Source organism: Protopterus annectens, chromosome 9.part0 (genome assembly GCF_019279795.1).
Source record: "Protopterus annectens isolate FY-2018-M chromosome 9.part0, PAN1.0, whole genome shotgun sequence".
Lineage (NCBI taxonomy): Eukaryota > Metazoa > Chordata > Ceratodontiformes > Protopteridae > Protopterus > Protopterus annectens.
The window spans coordinates 919,549,430-919,571,636 of record NC_056743.1 but is presented as its reverse complement, the minus strand read 5'-3'; the positions used below and the strand labels follow the sequence as shown (position 1 = coordinate 919,571,636).

The 22,207-nt window shown below is 40.8% G+C and overlaps 1 protein-coding gene across 1 annotated transcript in view; it reads right to left on the bottom strand.

The window, feature by feature from the left end:
- LOC122811665 (glutaminase liver isoform, mitochondrial-like) overlaps positions 1–22,207 on the bottom strand; it is a 1,484,096-nt gene that overhangs the window by 94,537 nt on the left and 1,367,352 nt on the right. The window contains exon 17 of the mRNA XM_044083660.1: positions 15,488–15,551. Coding sequence (XP_043939595.1) covers positions 15,488–15,551 — 64 coding nt within the window. The remainder of the gene's footprint in view (positions 1–15,487; positions 15,552–22,207) is intronic.

Sequence of the window (22,207 nt, the reverse complement as noted above, 5' to 3'; positions counted from 1 at the left end):
CGCCAGCGAGAAAACAGGTGCCGGGCTAGTTACCAAGGTACAGACGATCCAAGCACTGCTCTGAGAGAGCATCGGCTCCACTGGAGCCGATGCAGCAAGGGTGGTCAGTGCCAACAGGGAAAAATCCGCAGTCGGAGCCGAGACAGTATGCACTGGGGTGGACATATCGGTACCAAGATCTCCGGGACCTGGGTAGAGGCCGGAGGAGGAGGATAAACAGGGGAATATGTAATAAAGGATTCTGAGCCAAGAGGGACAGAAGGTCTAGCTGGAGTGGGCAGTCACCTAGCTGCCAGAAGCTGGTCCACAACCCGCACTAGGTCTAATTCAGAAAAAATCCTGGTGGATCTAAAGGAGGCTGCTGAAGGAGAATCAGGTCTTTCTAGAAAGGGGCTAAACCTCTGCCCCAAAAAAGGGTTGTACATTGGAGAGTATCTGGTTCTTGGCAGATATTTGACTTTAGGAGCTGATAGAGCTGAAGAAACTATCAGCACCGTGGCCGAGGATGGTGCCGAAGCAGGTACAGTCATAGGAGCCAATGTTGGAACCAAGGACGACACCGAAGTCGGTGGTGCTGAGGTTGGAACCGAAATAGGGGTGAATATCATAGACAACACTGAGGGAGAAGATACAGAGCCTGGTGCTGAAGCGGTCCACGCTGAGGGCGCCGGAGAAGCACGGAGCTGACTCGGTTCCATAACTGACAGAGATGTAGGAACTACTCCATTTTTCCTTATGTTTTTTGGTCTTTGAAGGGGGGGGGGTGAGACCTCCGACCCAGATAGACCCTCCGAAAAAGGTGTTTTAATTAAACCTTTTAAAATAAGTTTATTTTTACGTTCTGCTATTGTACGATTACTAAAACTAGCACAAATATCACAATCAGCTTTAATATGGTCCACGCCCGGCCTACCAAGGGCAGGAGAGAGGCACAGTACCAACGATGGTAGAAATTTAATTACCAAAGGTAAAGGGTAGGAAATAGATGTAGGTTATAGGCGATAGTGAGAAAAGGCTAAATTGACTAAAAAAGCAAGAAATTTTGTGGAGAAACTATATTAAAAAAAAAAAGAATTTATGTACTCACCATAACATTCCACGTTTGTAGTCCACCTCGCCCTATATTCTTACATATGGGTTCGGAGCCGATCCTCGGATCTGACTCAGCTGATTTCAAAGCTCGAAGTCTCTCAGTTGGCTCATGGCAAGGTAGGTACCCTATACTGCACTAGTAAGAATCCCCAGATCTTGTTTGCTGCTGTCTAAAAAAGTGATGGAAGGTATTTTCACAAGGAACAACAAAGATGAAAGGTCTCCACCCTACAGAAGATAGATACTATCTTGTCTCCAGATCCTCCAAGGATACATGCACGGGAGTAGATGGGTGGGTTCCTAAGAATGAAGGGTGAGATGGACTACAAACATGGAATGTTATGGTGAGTACATAACTTCTTTATGTTCTGTAGTCCTATCTCGAATTCATTCTTACATATGGGACAGCGTCCCTAGCACCTTTTTCTCGGGTGGCTCACGGAAATATACTCCTAAGAACTGTGGAACCAAAGAAGGCTCTACCCCTTCTGGCCAAATCCAATTTGTAATGAGTAATAAAGGTATGAGGGGTAGCCCAAGTTGCTGCTGCACATATACTGTCAATTGGGACTCTGGCTTGAAAGGCAGCGGATGTAGATACGGATCTGGTAGAATGAGCCTTAATTTTAAAAGGGAGTTCTTTGCCACATGAAGAGTAAATAAACAAAATCCAGTTTGAAATCCAATTTGATAATGTTATCTTAGAGACTGGCATATCTTTTCTTGTCTCAGAAAAAGATAAAACAATTGGTCTGATCTACTAAGCTCCTTGGTTCTATGTAGATAGAACTTTAAATGCCTGTGAATATCAAGATGATGAAACTTATATTCCGCTCTGTTTGAATGATTAGGAAAAAAGACTGGCAGTTCAACAGTTTGATTCATATTAGATTGAGAACAAACCTTGGGGATGAAGGACGGATTTGTACGAAGGGAAACTCTGTCTCTATGAAAGATCAAGTAAGGAGGTTTGAATAACAGTGCTTGTAACTCTGACATTCTTCTGACGGATGTAATGGCTACTAGAAGAATAGTCTTCCATGAAAGGAACTTTAATTCACAAGTATGTGCGGGTTCAAAAGGTGGGGAAGTAAGTTTGGACAGAACAAAATTTAGATCCCAGGGAGATGCATGTTCCTGAAAAGGGGGTCTCCGCAAGGTAGTGCTTTTTAAAAATGATTTACAGAATCTGTGAGCCATAAGAATCGGTTCTTGTTATCCCAAATGAAAATTGGAGATCGCTGCCAACTGAACTGTGATTGTAGCAGCAGCTGATCCCTGATGAAAAAGTTTGGTTAAGAATTCTAACACCAGCGGAATGGAGGCTGTGTAAGGATCTTTGTTTTTTTTTCTCGTGCCCAGATAGAAAATCTTTTCCATTTACTAGCATATAATTTTCTTGTAGAAGGCTTATGAAAAGACATGAGGATATGTGTAACTTCAGGGGAGAAATCATGAAGCCTGACTAGGGATTGAAGTGGAGCAGCCACGCTGTCAAGTTGAGGGTGTGGAGGCAGGGGTGGAAGGTGCCTGACATGTGTCAGAAGGTCTGGTACTGGGTTCAGAGTCCATGGATCATCCAGAAGATGAGGCCCGAGACAGGGGAACCAAATCTGATGAGGTCAGTAAGGAGTGATAAGAATCATTCTGCTTCCCAAGGTCTTTGCTTTCTGGATCACTTTCGATATTAAAGGAAAGGGAGGGAATGCATAAAGAAGTCCTGAGGGCCAGTTGTGAACAAGTGCTTCTCTCGGTGTCTCCCCCAGAGGGGGGGATAAGGGAGAAGTAGCTGCTGAATTTGGCATTGATTGGGCTAGCAAGCAGATCGCAGCAAGGCTGTCCCCATTTGCAGAAAATCTGTTCTGCGATTTTCTGATTCAGAGACCACTCGTGAGGCATCAAGATTGCCCTGCTGAGCTTGTCGGCAATCACACTGGTTGTCCCTGGGATATGTGTTGCAACTAGAAAGCGTTGCGAAGATATTGCCCATTGCCAAACATGAAGAGCCTCTCGACATAGGGGATACGATCTGGTTCCTCCTTGTTTGTTTATATACCATACCACTGACATATTGTCTGATTGGATTGCTATTGTCCCTAGAGGAAGAAAGTCGTGAAGTGCTTGCAATGCTAGCAGCACCGCTGTCATCTCTAGGACATTGATATGCAAGTGAGCCTCATTTATTTATTTATTTATTTGCAGTTGGTTTACCAGGATAGTCCATTGGGCCTAAAAGAACCCGTTTTCAATGGAGTCCTGGGGAGAAAAGCTCCAAAAACAAACAGACTAGGTACATATAATAGAAAAGCTCCAAAAACAAACAACAAACAGACTAGGTACATACAATAGATACTAATGATAATTATACAAATGTAAAAATAATATAAACATTGATTTCGAATTTGAGATACATTCAAACAATACAATCTTGTGAAAAAAAATGTGAGGTGTTTGGGCTTTGAAGAAGTAATATTGCTTTGTCATACAGAGTAGTTATTTTGTAGGGAGCATTAGCTATATAAGGTATAGTCACATGACATTGAGAATGAATGGAAGATGAAGATTACCATATTTTTATGAGGAGTGGGAGCAAGAGCATTCCCATTGGGACTTTAGATGTATGTGAAGAGATTTTTTGAACATGTAATGATTGGAGATGGTGCAGATGGATGGTGGGAGTGAGTTCCAAAGACGAGCTAGGTTAAAGGATAGTAAGTTTTTGCCTGGGGGACGAGTTGGTTTATGTACTTCTAATAGGTTTTGATTGTTTGACCTTAAGACTCTATCAGGTAGGTGCATCTTAAAAGCAGAAGACAGGGAGGGAAAAAGGGGTTGTTAATGAGCTTATGGGCTAGGGTTAGCTGAGTATAGTTGAGATGATTTGGTAGTTCAAGCCAATTTAGTTTTTGGAGAGACGAACAGTGGTGGGTGGAAGATCTGTGGCTGTTAGCGAACTTGGCGATTTTGTTGTAGCAAGAGGAAAGTTGTTTTTTTAGAGAGGACTGAAGATTAGTTAGGAGTGGTGCTCCATAGAGAAGAGAGGGAATAAGAAAGGAAGAAGAGAGAATGATTTTAGAGGTCCTTGTGAGGTACTGATTTTGATGGTAGAGCATACCTAGTTTTTGGTGAGTTTTTTTAATATTTAGTTGTAGATGGGAGTTGAAATTAAGCTGGTTATCAATTTGGGCACCAAGTAACTTGGTTTCAGACACCAGTTCTAGAAATGAGTTATTTTGACTAGTAATCAAGAATGTGTTTATATCGAAAGGAGTAGTTTTAGAGGGGGTAAATACCATTAGTTTAGTTTTGGAGGCGTTGAGAGCTAGATGGTTTAGTTTCATCCAATGCTCAGTAATTGAGAAAGCCTCTTGTGTAAGCTTTTGGAGCACGGGGGTAGATGTGGCAGAGCAGATAATGGTAGAATCGTCAGCATATTGGATGATGTTTGAGAATGGGTTAGATTTGCGGAAATCATTTAGAAATATATTAAAGAGAAGAGGACCAAGTATGGAGCCTTGGGGAACTCCGGTGGGGGTACTAAGAAAAGAGGAAGTGGCCTTTTTCCATTTTACAGCTTGGTATCTATTTGATAAGTAGCTGGAGAACCAGTTCACAGAGGACAGAGAAAGGTTAAGTTTGGAAAGTTTAGTTAAGAGCAGGCTGTGTGAGATAGCATCAAAGGCCTTAGAGAGGTCAAGTAGTAGGGTAGAAACAATTTGGCCAGAATCACGTGCTTTATTTACAGTTTCAAGATAGGAGAGGAGGGCTGTCATGGTGCTATGGTTTGGCCTAAAACCATGTTGTGTAGGGGTTAGAAGGTTATTGTCTAAGAGATGTGGTAAGAGTTGAAGTTGGACACACTTTTCTAGAAGTTTAGAAATGGGGGACAGGATAGCAATGGGTCGGAAGTTGTTGACATTGCAGTTATTGCCGCCTTTATGCAGAGGAATGATATAGGCTTGTTTCCAGAGTTGGGGCACTGTATATTCCAGGATTGAGCGGTTGATTAGAATGCTTATGGGATAGGCAACTGCTTCAGCAGCTATGCTTAGGAAGTAAGAGGGGATGTTATCAGGTGCATTAGTGCAAGGCTTCAATTTTTGAAGGAGTTTCTTTATTGTAGAAGTGGGTATAGGTTTTAATGAAAATAGAGCTGAGTGGAGAGAGAGAGTATTGGAGGATAGTAAGGATGATGAGGAAGTTAGAGTAGGAGAAGAGGTGGGGGATAGAGAGTAAGTAGATGGGAATGAGGAAGGAGCAGAAGTGGAGGGTGGATTGTTGGCAGGAGAGGATGGGGGTGTATTGGATAGTAAGGTGGAAGTAGGAAATGAGGAAGTTAGTTTGTTAATAGATTCAATGAAAAAGGAGTTAAATTGAGTAGCTAAGTCTAAATCTGGGGCATTTGGGTCAGGGGTAGGGGTGTGTGGTTTGCTTGGGTTAAGGAGGGTAGAGATTCCTTTCCAGAATTTCTGTGGATTTGTTTTATTATTGTTTTGGAGTGTAAGGAAGTAATTTTGTCTATCTGAGATAATAAGCTTTTTTACTTTATTTTGAAGGGTTCTGTATTCAATGTGGGGTTCAGGGGTCTTTCTTTTCTGATAAAGTGCCCAGGCTTTATCTCTAAGGCGCATAGTAGCTAGTGTTTTTTTGGTTAGCCAGGGGGCGGAATTATTTTTTATTCTCTTTGTCCTTAAAGGGGCTTGGGAGTCTAGTATTTTTAAGAATGCAGAGTTGAAGTGGGCAACTACGTCTTCTAAGGGTAATGTCCTTAGATTATTCCAGTTAATTGCTTTTAGAGAATTTAAAAAGGTTATTGTGTTAAAATTTTTGTGGTTGCAGGTAGTAACATAATTGTGGGTGTTGTAAGAGATACAGGGGAGTCGGTGAGTGAAGATGGGCATGTGATCGCTTAGAGGGTCAGGAAGAGTACCACTGTCAGAATAATAGTGGGGATGTGAAACTAGAATCCAATCTAGAATACTGCCACAGGAGAGGTTTTTAGATGGACGTGTTACAGTGTTGATTAGCTGGGAAAAATTATATAGGTTGATGTTAAGGGGGTTAGTTGGAGACTGAATGGAGGCCCAGTTGATATTTACATCTCCTAAGATTATGGTTTCATTACTGATGTTGTTGGAGTGCCAGGAGAGGATATCTTCAAGTGTGGAGATATTATCCCCTGGGGGGATATAGAGGGATGCTAGACATATGTGTTTATGCTTATTGACTTGAAGGAGAGTGAGGAGTAATTCAGCATTGTTAAAGTGTGGAATAGGTTTGTTATAGGGAGTAATTAGCAAGGAGGTTGAGAATAGGAGAGCTACACCACCGCCTTTTTTGTGGGACCTGTCTTTCCTAATGATACAGTAGTTAGGTGGAATTATTTCAGAGTCTTTTATATAGGGTTTTAGCCATGTTTCTGAGATAGATAGGATGTCAGGTTTATTATGTGTGAGCCAGGCATGGAGGGTTGCGACTTTGTTGACTATACTTTGGGAGTTTAATGAAGTAAGTAATAGAGGCTTGCGTATGGTGGTGGAGGTGGAGGGGCCTGGGTTGGGATGGATATCACCTGATAGGAGACTGGTGACCAGACAAAGGATATGGTTAGAGAGGTAATTGAGCAATTTAGTAAAAGGATTGGGTTCTGTTGTGATGGTGAAGGGGTTTCTGGTTGCTATGGGGATGGAGAGTTTCTGAGAAGTAAATACTTTGTAAGAGAAGGATAGGAGGTGTTTTATAGAATATAGATGGGGAGAGATAGCTGAGTGCGCATGTGAGAGAGGGGAGTTTAGATGGTTAGTTATATGATAGAGTTGTGTATGGTAGCAGGTACTGGGTTGGGTGAGGTAGTGAAGATAGGAAAGTTTAAGAAGTAGCAGTAGTAAAATAGAGATGGATGACGGTTTTAAAAGCATGTTGATTAAGGTTACTTGGTGGTATAATGTTGTAATTGTATTATGTATGTATGTAAAGATTATTATACCAGGATACGGTGGTAAAGACCTGAATAATAGTTCTTGCCATGTGCCTTGGACTGTCCTGCCTAGATAATAACCCCCCCCCCATCTGGGAGGCATCTGTGGCTACAGTAGCAACGGGTTGGCGAGGAATGAATGGTGTCCCTATCGTTAGTTGACTGGACTGAATCCACCAACGAAGGTCCTTTTTGCAAGATTCCGTTATCAAAATAGGATAAGACAGAGGCAGTTGTTGAAGAGACCACTGGGAAAAAAGTAGCCATTGAAGGATTCTCACATGTAGTCTGGCTAGTGGGACTAGAGTTATAGTAGAGGCCTTGGTTCCAAGAGGTTTGAGCACTGTCTTCGCTTTGACTTTGTGTTGGGGGAGCAGACTGTATATCTGTTGTCTTAGATGTTGTATTCTGTCTGCAGGAAGGCGAGCCATCATGGCGACTGTGTCTATTTCTGCGCCTATAAAAGTCACATATTGAGAGGGCGACAAGGCAGACTTTTCCCAATTAATAGTAATCCCCAGTTGAGTGCAGACTTAGATGGTTGAATCCCTGGCTTGTAGAAGAAGGTGCCTGGTGGTGACAGTAAGGAGCCAGTTATCCAGGTACGGAAACACTTGGAATCCAAGATGTCTACCGCCATGCATTTGATGAGCACACTGGAGGCTGTGGTGAGACCAAAGGGCAGAGCATGAAATTGGTAATGACTGGCTCCCAGGCGGAAGCATAAATGACTCCTTGATGCTCTGTCCATTTTTATGTGGTAGTATGCATCTTGGAGGTCTACGGAGTGCATCCAATTGTCTTTCCTTCACAGAGGGAGTATAGACTGCAGTGTTACCATTCGGAACTTGGACTTCTTTACTGATTCATTTAACTTGCTGAGATCCAAAATGGGCCTCCAGTCTCCTGTTCGTTTTGGCACTCAAAAGAATCTGGAGTAAGTTCTGAATCCTATCTGGTCTGCGGGGACGGTTTGGATGACTCTCTTTTGAAGCAACTTTTGGACTTCTATAGTTGCTTGATCCCTGTGATTGGGTGGAACATCTGGGATTTTCTTGGTGGGATGAGGTGGGAAAGAGAAGGGTATGGAGTATCCTCTAGAAATTATTCTTTGTGCCCACTTGTCTTGGGTGATGTCATGCCAGGCTTCTGGATATAAAGATAAGTGACCCCCGACTGGCTTCAGAGAAGTGCATTTGGGCCCCACTTCAGGAGCGCTGATAGGGACATCCACAAAAGGAATCGCAGCCACCCTAATTTTGCGGACCCCCCCCCCCTGCCTCTAGGGTGATGTCTGCCATTACTTTCTCCTCCTCTGCCTCTGAAGGAGGAATCACCTTGTGCATCCAGGAAAAATCTCTGAGATTTCTTGAACCACATTTTCCCACTTCTCCGACCTTTAAGGTATGGTTAGAAGGGACAGAAAAATGTACTCCCATGGCAGAAAGAGTTTTCCCTTTCTGCTCGCACCTGGTGAGTGTATCTTTTACCTTTGGTCCAAACACAGAGGAACCATCAAAGGGGGTGTTGGTAAATGTAGATTTGAAGGGCTCCACAAAGTTATATAAAAGCATCCAGGAGTGTCTCCTAAGGGAAACTCCTGATCCTGCTGCCCTGCTCGCTCCATCTGCTGCATAAGATATCAGCCTTATGGAGAAGTTAACAATAGAGTTTAAGGTAGACAACTGAGCAGTAACCTTCTCAGGGACTCCTTCAGCTAAGGTACCTTAGAGAGTATCTCCTAGCTCCTTTAGGAGATCTCTTTGAAGCCTAGTAAAATGGGTTAAGTAATTCAGCGATCTGAGAGTAAACGCTGCTGAAGAGAAGATATGCTTCCCATATCTATCCATCATTCGAGACTCCTTGTTCGGTGGATGGACAGATGAGGAAGTTTCTGCTAGTTCCTTCTTTGTGGCTGCTGCCACCACCATGGCATCTATAGGCACACCCTTACACAAAAACTCTTTCTCTTTGGGGGCTGAAAGAAATTTGTTGGGCCTTCTGGGGACTGGTTCCATGGCATCAGTAGTTTTCCACACCTTTCGACTGACTAAATCTAAGAGCTCATCAAAAGGTGGAGACACCCAAGAGGCTGAAGGTTGAGACCCGAAAGCCTCCAGGTACACTGACTCCTCATCAGAAGGGGTGACAGTGGGCCAGCCGCCTCTCTGTTTCAGGATCTCTAGGATATCTACAAAGGAGATATCATCACAGGATGACCCAGGGGACCCTTATGACTTGTCGAGGTCAGTGTCAGAGGTGATGGACTCATCAGGGTAGACTACATGCTTCCTCTAGCAAGTTCTCTTCCGAGGTGGCTCCTCAGAAGGGTATTCTGGGGAGGTCTTGGAAGACTGGGGGCCATACAAGGGGGCTCCTGAGGCTGCGGGTCTCTGCTGTCGAGAGAGAGAGAGATGGAGCTGAGACAGAGGTTGGAGCTTGAGGGGGAAGATCATTGGTACTCTTGTGTGGAGCTGAAGACCTAGACAAGCATGCTCCTCATCATCTCGAAAGCAGATCTCTCTGGCTCTGAGGACAGCCCCCGGTTCTGAGGAAGCAGAAGTAGCCCTTGGCTCCAAAGCGATCGGCTCCCAGATAGATGTAGGATTCGAGCTCAGCCTAGCCGATGCACAGAGAGGTAGGCTCGGAACCGAAGAAGTTCAAGTCCAAGCATCCCTGTCGGGGCCGGCTGGCGAGCTTCGGCTCCTAGACACCAAGGACAGTGCCGAAGGTAGAGTGGAACTCGGCTCCAAGACAGACAAGAGAGGTGCCGAAACCGACGGTTCCACAACAAGCAGCACCAATAGCTCTGGCTCTGAAGGACCAACATGGCTCGGAGGAGGAACAGAAGCAGGGAGTACGGCCTTAGACGGCTCTGGAACCAAATGGGTCGGAGCCGGCAACAAATTAGCTAGCGCCTATGACTTCAAAACTCTAAGCACTACTCTCTCTCTACATCCTCTTCAGAACGACTCTTGGAGGATCTGGAAGACAAAGTAGGTGATCTAGATCTCTGCAAAATCAGAGATCTGAGAGTCGGGGAGACCGGTAATAATTCTCTAGACCGGCTCCAAGGTAAATGTTCAGCAGTCAGCTCTGAAAAACTTGGGGCCGATACTGGAGTGTTGATGTCAATAACCTCGACTGGCTCCGAGGACAGTTTAGCCGAAGGAGTAGAAGATTTGTCCAATTTTTAAATTTTCTGTAGAGGTCTAGATAAAATAGTCAGTGTAGGAGACTGTCTCTTGGCCGACTTGACTTTCTCTTTTTTAGAAGAAGGAGACCTGGAATGTGATGATGATGAGCTGGCTAAATCCTCCTGAAAGGAAGGCTTAAGGAGACCTTTCAGGATCAATTTGTTCTTCCTTTCCTGGAGAACCCGAGAACTGAAAGAGTGACAAAAAGAACATGTCTCCCGAAGATATATGGCACTTAAGCATTAAACACAATTACTATGTCCGTCCATCAGTGACATTTTTTGCGAACATTTTTGATACTTTTTAAAACCCAAAGGTTTATGATCCTTAGACTCCTTAGACATACTATTACAAATACAGGAGGGAAAAAACAGGAGGAGAGTACAAAGTCTTCCAACTTAAACGGGCCTAGTCTGCAAGAAACACTGCACACAAGGAAAAAACAACAGAGGACTTATAGAATACAACGCCCCATTTGGTATGTACCTCTCAAGACATCTGCAACAACTGGAAATGCCACAGAAATACCTCACGAAAAGAATCACAGGCCTAAAGCAGATGCCATATACTGACCGCCTTAAAAAACTCTAGCTATACGCTGTCACATATCGTCTACTCCGAGGTGATCTCTGCTTAACATACAAGGCCATGTCAAACCCAGAGCTGTTGGACATGCTACACTTAAAGAAATCCCAATCCCTCAGAGTCACACACTCCAGGGATCTAAATCTTATCATCACAATAAACAAAACAGACTCTGGAATAGACTGCCCATACATGTTAAGCAGAGTGCCTCTTTGGCCCTTTTCAAAAGGAACCTTGACGATTGGATGGGAGAAAGGAAATTCACCCCAGGGATCACGTCAGTCGCCCTGTTAGACGAGGTCCAGGGAAGTAAATAGTGTGGGAAGAAATAGCCAGGGAATTGTTATGGCTAGGCTTGTATAGGCCCTAGGGCCGATAGCCTAGTATCAACTTATGAACCTATGAACAGGCCTAGCCCTGCTCAAAAACAACACACAAAGACGAGAAAAAAAAAAACAAAACAAAAAAAAAAAAAAAAAAAAAAACAGAGGACTAGGTCCTCTAATTTAAATGGCCCTAGCCCTGCTGAGGAAACAGTCCTAGAGAAAGGTTAATAGAGGACTAGGTCCTCTAACGTAAACGGACCTAGCTGTAAACAGAGGAGAAGCTACAGCAAGAATTTGCTACAAGAACTGCAATAATTCACCAACACGCTAATTAACTAGCGAATAAGAATTAATAAGAACACTGCACATAGCTATCAATTGTATTACTATTCTAGTCAAAAAGGAGAAGATTGGAAAAGGTCCTAACTCAAACACGAACCTATGCTAAATATGTAAATATATCAAAAAACTAGCACAACAAGGAAGGGATACCACTCAAAGGAGAAAAAGGCCTGCGGAAGCGATGGCCAACAAGTTTTCAACAATAACTTTGCAAATTTTCAAAAACACACCACTAAATTACTATCTATAATAACGATTAAGCTATTTATATTAGCTACTTTTTATTATGAAAAAAAAAAAAACAATCACTATAAACAAGATTAAAGAAGAAAAATCCAACTTAGCCACGGCCAAGAAAGAAAGCACTTCTGAACTCGTAGACGCGGGAAACGAGATCTGGGGATTCTTACTAGTGCACTATGGGATACCTATCTTGCCACAAGCCAACTGAGAGACTTCGAGTTTTGAAATTGGCCGAGTCTGAGCCAAGGTTCAGCTCCGAACCCATATGTAAGAATGAAGGTGAGATAGGACTACAGATCATTACAATTTTCCACTTAGCTTTGAGAGAGATGTCTAGGCACGTCTGACGAGGAACATGTCAAACGAGATCTGGAGTAACTAGGAGAAGGGCATTATGGGTAGGTCTTAGCCGAGAGTTTTTGGCTGTCGCAAGCTTGGAAATGGACGCATCAGTTCCGAGGATGGAACCAAAGTCCTAATTGTAAGGAAGGAACAAAGATTTACAACATCAGATTTACTGTTTTGTAATCTCACATTTATTTGTCAATTTCCAAGTTGCTTGTTTTATTCCTGTTGATCTCCATCTCCCAAATCCAGTCTCTGCTTCATTTCTAACATACTCCTGGCTCTTCTAGTCAACTCTTGTGCTTTCTTCTGTCTCTCAAGCATTTTCCATTGCTATATTGGAAAAGGTTCACTGACACAATCTCTCTGTCGTCTTTATTACCATAAAAACAAGAAGCATAATCTCCTGTTTCATAGCTCACTTTTTGCTGGACAAACTTTAGTATTTCCTCCTTAGCATGCTCTGCATCAAAAAATGTTTTTGTCCCTCCAGGAAGGAATATTCTGAAAACAGCTGGGTACAGCAGACTGAATCTCACATTTGCTTCTCGACATTCCCTGATTAGTGGAATAAATTTACTCCTCTTCTGCCTGGTGTACAGTGAGTAATCATTTTCCAAAAACACTCTACTGTTTCCCACTTTTAGTACCTTGCCCTTCTGCCACAGTTTTGTCAGTATCAACTCTTTCTGCTGGTAGGACTGCATCTTTACTATTAAAGGTCTAGGTTGCTTTCTCATGGTCAGGTTTGGATCATACACATGATGTGCCCTTTCAATTAACAACTCCTGCTGTGGAATACCAGCTGTAAGTCTGTTCCTTACAGCTTCTATGGTACAGCAGGAAATCTCTGGTTTTCTCTATGTGCTTGTCCTCTAATTCTATTATTTTTTAAACATATCTTCTTGAGAAGTCTCATATTCAGCCAGCCTTTTCTTCATTTTGACCTCTAATTTTTTTGCAGTTTTATCACCACATCTGAATATCTGTTTAAAGATTCTTCCATTTTTTCCAGCCCTTTTTAATTTGAGTTAATATACTCCTTCAGTGTTTCATTTATTTGAATTAGCTCTGTGTAGAGTTTACTTATTTTTTTCTCTAGTTTACTGTTAGTCATGTCTTACACCAAAGCTGTAGCTTGCCACTGTTTTTTGATGAACAACTGCAGAATTATTCCCAGTCAGTATTTTTCCTGACACTTTGTGATTAATTTTCTTTCAGGTACTCTGAATTTCTTTTTTGATGGCATCCAGGCAGTGCACTTACTAGCCAGTTACTGAAATTTACTCAAAAATAAAAGTTCACTGACTCTCCCTTCTGAGTTTCTGTTTTCACACTGGGAGAACTGAAATTATGCTGTTACTCAATGTGCAGTCATCTTGGGAAAACCTCTGTAGATAGTCTCTTGATAATAAACTTTTAATCAACCACAAGAAAACCAATGTAATGGTCTTTGGAACTACTCATGAAGTAGCTTGAATCTCTCCCTCTTTTACTGAACAGCTACCAAGGCAACACCATTCTCAATGTCTGGAACAGAAATACCTTGGAGTAACACCTGACCCATTTCTGTACCACACACGCAGATAATATCACCAATAAAGTTTTTGCAAAACTAAAAGTCTGGTACAGAATCACGCATCTTCTTTCATGTCCTGCCCTGGCTCCCATTACTGAGAATGTTCTACTTTAAAAGCGTGAATATAGTTTGCCTTTGCTGGCTCTGCATTCCTCCTACAATTTTCAGAGATTACAAATCATCCTATACAAAATCTTGAGATTTATTTTTTCAGCAGATCCTTGTGTATTTCGCTGCAACATACTTCATGACACCAAGTGGCTATCAACTTCAAATGCATTATTATAATACAAGGATTTAAGAAGTTTACCTTTCTTTACTTTTTCTACACAGTCCTTTTTATCTCCAGACTAGCTCAGTCAAAATCAAGTGCTGTGCTTTGTTAGGTGTTGCAGTGGGATAAAGCTTTGACTATAACAGAGGTAATTCTGTTTCATTTAATTGACACAAACTCTGGAGGATCTGTCTGGGTAAGGATGGAAGTGAGTGCCTGATGATGACTGGAGACAAGCATGAGAATGAACAGGGGACAGTAGCTGCACTATGCTTGCAAGAAAATACACTCCAATCCAGCTACTGTACAGACACAAAAGAGGACTGGGCCCAGCATAGCAAGCACTGTACTGTGCTTGCCATTCTCCAAAGGGAGAGGATAGTGGAACATAAAGGAAAACAGTGAGTCACATCCCTCTGTTTCATTCATCCAGCTCCAGCTCAAACATGAGTCACTTGAATAAGTGAAAAGAGTTTCTTAGGGATGGCAACACTGGGGGAACAAGTCGTCCTATGTAGAGTGAACAAGAACTGCAAGTCAACATGCAGTAGTCCAAAAATTAGTACAAGACGATGTTACAACGTTGTATTATATCCACTAAAAATATTAAAATATGTCCCATTGGTCACTTGGTATTTCAAAGGGGTGAATTAATGTATGAGAAGAGTCGGGTGAAAAAAGAGTGTGCCTACTCGCGGAACAAAATCCATCAGATATCTGTAGAAATGTATCCTGATCTCACTAATTTTTTTTCCCACTAACTCCAATTGTAACAAAAATAAATTGTCCAAAAACTTAAGACGTATAAACAAAACTATGTATTAAAGTATTAATGAAGATCAATATATGTGGAACCATGATCTGCCTTCCCTTGGTATAGCATTAACATCTGCACATTCAGTTTGCCTCTCCTTTACATTTTAGTAATACTGATCCAGCCTCTGAAAATAAAAATTCCTTTGTACTATAACAAGTATTGTGACACACTGAGAAGTTTCACAAAAGATAAAACATATTTCAGGTGTGTTAAACAGAAAAGATTTTAGTATTTTATAGCTTTCATGTGTATTAGTGTTTTGCTTTCAGTTTAAACTATCAGCTAAGAAACTATTTTATATCAAAAATGACATATATGAACATAACAATATATGATAAAAACAATGTACAATGATAATACAGTTGCCCATTACATAAGCACAGTAATGTCGTCCAGAGTGGGTGCTACAGGGAAATAACAGACCTTACAGGACTGCACAGACCTCTGCTGTGGCTTCAGGCCTCACAACATTCCAGGCTAGTCAGTTACTTCCATGTAATAACCACCCAGCTGGACATACTGCTCACTTATCCCACATGCTCTGAATGAAGCCAACACACAGTATAATGAATTCAGTACACCATTCAGTCTATTAAGTGCTACAAAAATGCTAAATCATGACAGGCCTAGACCACAGACAATGGAAATTTAAGGATTTCTGTCATGGAGTTTATTATGCAAGATTTGAATGTATGTATCTTAATCCATACCTGTCCTTGATGAATGGATTCACTCTGCAGATATTTATAAGAAACTCAATGACTTCGGTGTTTCCTGTAGGAAAAAAGTAAACAAAACAAAGATAAACAGCTTTAACTATGGTTATGAGATCTAATCTGCTTTATATATTTTATATATATATATATATATATATATATATATATATATATATATATATATATTTTTTTTTTTTTTTTGTTTGTTTGTTTAGTGATTTGATAGCCAGATGAGTGAAGTGGCCTAAAGGACAGTTTTCAACAATGGCAAAGGTGAAAGCAGAATGTAAAAGGTAAGTGAGACATGAAACAGTACAATACTCTCTGGGAGTGCTGTGAATTGGGGAACTTTAAGGATTCCCTGTGGGATGCACTGTCAGAGATGCTGGGTGAGTAGATTGGTCTGATGAGGGAGATGATTTTTCTGAGCTGTGATACAGAATTGGAATTGCCTAGACATACTAAGGCCTTGCTGTGTCTAATAATGGTGGTTGCCAAAAAAGCAATTACTAGAAAATGGAAATCAATATCTAAACCAACTATACTAGAAGTAGTGAATATGGTAATAGAGATAAAACAACTGGAACTGAGATCTTTAGAAAAGGGTATGAGCAAACTACATAGGAAAAAATTGGAATTGTGGGAACAATACATACAAGGGAAGAATGAGGTTTAAAAGGCGGCAGGATTTAAATGCGCTATGTAATGTCTGACTGAAAAAGACTGGCTACATTGTAAATGATGTATAATGTTTGCAACTGGGAGTGTGTCAGTATGGTTTGTGATGTAAAATGCTTGCAACTAGGATTGTGTCTGTGTAGTTTGTTTTCATTTATATAACTGTATGAATGCCTATGTAGTAAGTGATGGTTTAATAAAGATGTTTCTTGTTAAAAAAAAGGCAGGAATTGAATAATTTATGTAATGTTACTTAGGTTATGTGATATATAGCAATATATGTGAAGTAGAATGTTTATGTTAATTATAGTTCGATTACTTTTATATGAAAGTAAATTTGCCTATGTCACAAGTGATATTTCAATAAAGACGTTTGGAAAAAAAAGAAACAGTGCAATACTCAGAGTACATTTCTTTGAAACACTGCATGAACCAAAAAGAAAAGATAAAACTGAAGACCGCAGATGAAGAATCCACTTAAAACACCAGTTTATTGCACTTCTAGCGCTTCGGCAACCGCCTTCAAGGAGTACATTTCTTTGAAAACCTATGCAGTCAAGTGAAGTTTGAATACCTGTCTTGTCCACTTGTGTGGAGGAATGGCTTTTGCTTATTAGGCTGATTGAGCTTTCATGGTTAGTACATGATCATCCAGTTAGTAAATAAAGGGTGTGGGGGCAAAGGAGCCATTTTGGTGGTGTGGTAAGCAAAACCCCTGTATAAATACATTCTGTTTGCTTTTATACAAGCATGTGTTTCTTACCATGATTGTTAGTGCAAGGCTATTTTCCATGTATTTGCTATCATGTATAACTGTGCTGCATCTATATTAGACTACTGCAAGTCAAAGGTTTAGGATTACTAAGTGATAGGCAGCTATTCTGCTTTTCAATATTTGTGAATGCAGTCAATGCAAAATACACACACACACACACACACACACACACACACACACACACACATGCACAGATATATAAATATGCATATCCATCTATATATATATATATATATATATATATATATATATATATATATTTCCACTTTGAATCATCAAAAGCTTGAAACATCGAAAGTCTGATCATCAAGACCAGAACATAGAGTTTCAAACCATCGAAGATTCAAAGGGAATGTAAACAAAAGAAAAAAACCTCTAAAAACTATTTTATGTAGGGGGGGCTTCGCCCCCTCCCACAACCCCCCTTCTTTAATATACCAACTCCGGGATCGCACTACAGTGGGGTAAAGGGAAATCTCTGTTTTAGCGCTATATGCAGAAGCGCTAAACAGCAGATTTCCCGTACCCTATCTCCAGTGCCATTCACAGATACAGTGTGCAGGCACCTTGCTGCCCTGCAGAAACACTAGCTTTTTCCTCTATACACTTACCTTTTTCTTCCCCTTGACAACATCGATGATCTAAACACTCGATTATATGGTCTCGACCATATGAATTTCGATGGTTTAGCATTTTGATGTTTTCAAGTGGAACCATATATATATATATATATATATATATATATATAAATATACACACACACACATACACACACACACACACACACACACACACACACACACACACACACACACACACACACACTTCAGATGGCTGAACTATCCAAACTTTGAACACATGTCACATACTCAATTCTACAACTGCAGTACAATGGGGAAAAGGGTAAATTCACCAATCCCTGCTGTACTGAGATCTCACACAGCACAGAAACCGGTATGCTTGATCACGGCTTTTTTTGCAGTTCGACAAGTCGACCTGCTGATGGGTTGAATGGAACCCATACACACGCACGCACACACACACACAGCACAATAAAGCCAGTGCTAAGGCGACATACAATAAGATAAACTGCAGCTCAGTTAGTAAGACTGCAACTACTAAAGTGCAAAATAAAAAACTACAACTACAAGGAATACAAGTGGTGAAAGTTACATATACTTTAATATATATATATATATATATATATATATATATATATATATATATATATATATAAGCTATGGAAAGGATCATCATGGACCTCATAAATAAAGATATTGGGGACCTACAGACACTGGATCCTACCCAGTTCGGCTTTGTTAAGGGCAGATCCTGCCTCTTAAACCTGGTTGATTTCTTTGAAACAGTCACCAAGGCCATTGGCGAGGGGAAGGTGGTTCACACAGCCTACCTGGACCTCGCAAAAGCCTTCGATACAATACCCCACTTGGGCATTATAGATAAGCTCACCAGCTTAAATATAAACCCCTATGTCACTAGATGGATTGCAAACTGGCTCAAGGACAGAACCCACATGGTTAGAATTGCTGGAGCCATGTCAGACTCAAACCAGTTACAAGTGGTGTCCCACAAGGCTCAGTCCTGGGACCTCTCTTGTTCGGTATATATTTCTCGGAGGTACAGGCCAACACGGAAGGACTGTGGCTGACCAAGTTCGCAGATGACTGCAAACTGGGCACCATAATCGACTCTCCAGCCGACACAAGCATCCTCCAAAAGGGCCTCATAGAAACAGACAACTGGTGCCAGAGCCATGGCCTCAAGCTAAATGCCAAAAAGTGTATAGTCATCCCTTTGGCAAAACAAAGTGCCCACAAATTACCACATAGGTGGTAATCCATTAAGTACAGAAGAAGTAATTAGGGACTTGGGGACCCAAGTTGATAGCAATCTCTCATTTGACAACCACGTGGCCAAAGTGGTTAGAAAAACATTTTATACAGCCCACCTAATCATGAAGAGATTCACATCTAGATCAGGGGAGGTCATCGTGCCTCTTTACTCATCCCTCATCAGGCCCATAATTGAGTACAATGCCCCTTTTGGGATGTACCTTACCAGACACCTGTAGCAACTGGAAAGACCCCAAAAGTACTTCACCAAGAGGATCAAAGGGCTCAAACAGATGCCATATGCTGCCCGGTTAAAGAAACTCCAGCTCTACTCAGTGGCATACCGCCTGTTCAGAGGCGATCTGTGCCTGACGTATAAAGCCATGTCCAACCCGGAATTAATGGACATGCTGCACCTCAGAAGATCCAAACCCCATCGAGCTACGCGCTTGAGAGACTTGAACCTCAGCACTGAAATAAATAGGACATGCTGGAGGGACAGATTCATAACCCAGAGGCTCCCTTCACTCTGGAATAAAATCCCAGTCCAGGTTAGGCAGAGTCCCTCACTGACTCTCTTCAAGAGGAATCTTGATGAGTGGATGGGAGATCTTAGGTTTACCCAGGGTATCACTTCTGTGTCACTGTTAGACAGAGGCACAGTATACTAACCTCGAAAAAGGGCATAGCAAAATAAATTTAAAATGGGTGGCGAAAGCCAAACACATTCTGGCTAGGCTTATAAATGCCCTAGGGCAGATAGCCTAGTATGAACCTATGAACCTATAAGATATGCACACACATAGTCAAAATGAATGAAAGAAGACACATTAGACATGAAGTGCATTCAACAACGGCTTTAATGAACTGCACTTTGACAGAAAATCTATATGGTATACAGATCTACTTACAACTACAGTATTATCAATATTAGCACAGAGAGGATCTTAGTGCTATGCATAGACATAACTGCTTCAATTACTTGAAACAGTACTATTTTTTTAATTTGGATTGGTGAATGTCTACACATATTCTACGGCTCACCTTGCTTCATTACAGTCACTATATTACCTTACCATTCAGTCAGTTCTACCTATTAAATAATTATGCCTATAACTTCCACATGCTTTAGCCCTTGTTTCAATCTTCCTAAGTGATATCTAAACTCCTCTTGATATATCTATAAGTGATGCTTCCTTGGCTGAAATCTTAACTGTACTACCCTTGCAGACAGCAAAAACCAATAAATAAATCACAATAACTGCAAAATATCAACAGTGTCTTCATTATTCTGTTTCGCGACCCTCAGTGGAATACTCATAAATGTATTCCTATTATTACACATGTTAACAGTATTAATGTCTTAGCAGCTGTGTTCTGAACTATTTTCCTTTAAGAACTATATATAATACTATTGCCTCTGGCACTATTAAGCTCTTTGTATCCAACCACACATTTCCAGTGGTGCTCATGAGTATTCATGTATTTCTGTCTTTTTTAACGTTCTTGTTTTGATGAGCTTTATTACCATTACATTTCTAACTACAAGCAACATTCATGCTGTCACCTGCTTAACTCTATAAACCATACTGTTACTGTACTACATGGATTTTCTTAATAATACCAAATGTCTCACAAGCATTACAGCCCAATATATTTGGCTGCTCTAACTGCTTTTTCAAAGATACTGCTTGGGACATTTAAAATCTATCCTGATGGCTTTAGTCTTTCCTGAATACAGTATTATGACCAAAATGAATATACTAGTCTTTAATCAAAAGTTTTTCTGGCCAAAAGTAATTATTTTGCTACCCATAGCCTGTATTGTATTCATGATATCCATTTAAATTGTGCCCACAGACATTTCTGTTTTATTTTGTTTTTTCCCCTCTAACTACCTGTAATTCTTACTGCACAGATTTATTTGGACATCTTCACATTTTTGAATGATTTTGACATCCACACAATCTGCATATATGAAAAATGGCTGTACAGTGTGCTTTTCTCATGCTTGTGGCCAGAGCGGTGAAATCAGGTGTCTGACTGCTATTTGGGATGTCTGTAAAACATCTTTGCCATTATTTTTTTCTTTTATTCATTTTAAGCTTCACTCTACCCTTATTTTCACCCAGCATACTCATTTATACTTTTAAGTTGAATGCTTGAAAGTTTGACCACTGTATATACATCTAGTGATTTATAAAGTGTCGAATCTACTTCTCATAATATCCTGCCTATAACTTGATAACAGAATGATGTGTTGTAGAAAAAAATATCAGTGAATTTTGTAAGTCCACAAACTAAAATGTTTCCCTTTTATTTTGTGTTTCATCTCAGTTACACAAACATATGTTGCATCTTGAACTCCCTGATTTCTTGTGTCTTTCGGCATTTTCCGGTTAGGGGTCGCCACAGCGGAACTCCGGTCCGCTAATGACTGGCAGTAGATTTTTACATGCTGAGTTGCCAGCCCTGACGCACAACCTTCAACGAAGGTATGCCCATTCGTGCATGTCTCCAGACAGAAGACGCTCTAGCTGAGAATCGAACGGGACAACGTCTTACTGTCAGGCGATAGCGATACCCCTGATTTCTAGTGAAATATAAATGGCTTACATATTTTTGGCTCACACTATGTCTAAAACCTTTCTCTCAAGACTCAAAAGATTGTTCCTCTTTTCCCTTTTGAGTCAAAATGTGTTAAATGCCTTTATTGCTTCCTCACCTCTGACACAAAGGAGCATTGCACATTGGATGTTTGTTTTTTCTGCAACTCCAGTTGCAGTGAGATCACACTTTGAGCCCAGAGTTTTCTATTTTCAAACAAGCTACCATGCAGCTTCAGGGATACTGGTGATTGAAGTGAAGACATTCTGACCCAAAAATAGTGTTATAGCAATGGAGATTGTTGGTTCAGCAGCAGTATGAGCAAAAACAGGAAAATAAATTTACAATATGCAAAACCGAGATGTGCGATATGTGAAGACTGAAAGATTAACTGTTCCAATGCCAATAAAGCAAAAGTGTGAAAATCAGAATTTTTCCATCATTTTATTTCTAGAGAAAAATCAAATGAGTCAAGCTCCCACTACACATGGCTACGATACTACAGAGAACTGTTTGCATACGAAGAATTCACAGACTGAAAAAATGATTCAGAATTTGGAACAGTATGAAAAAAATGTAAATTGGTGCCAAAAGTAGCTTTATATCTGACATCATATCTTCGGTCTGACACATTGTAGTATGTGTATATAATTATCATGGACACAGTCATGATGTATGAATGAATAGGCATTTCAAATGATGCCCATTCAGCAACATCTTTACTGAACTGCAATATGACAACAGAAGTCATAATGGCATGCATACACACTTACTATTAACTTAAAGATACAACTACAATAT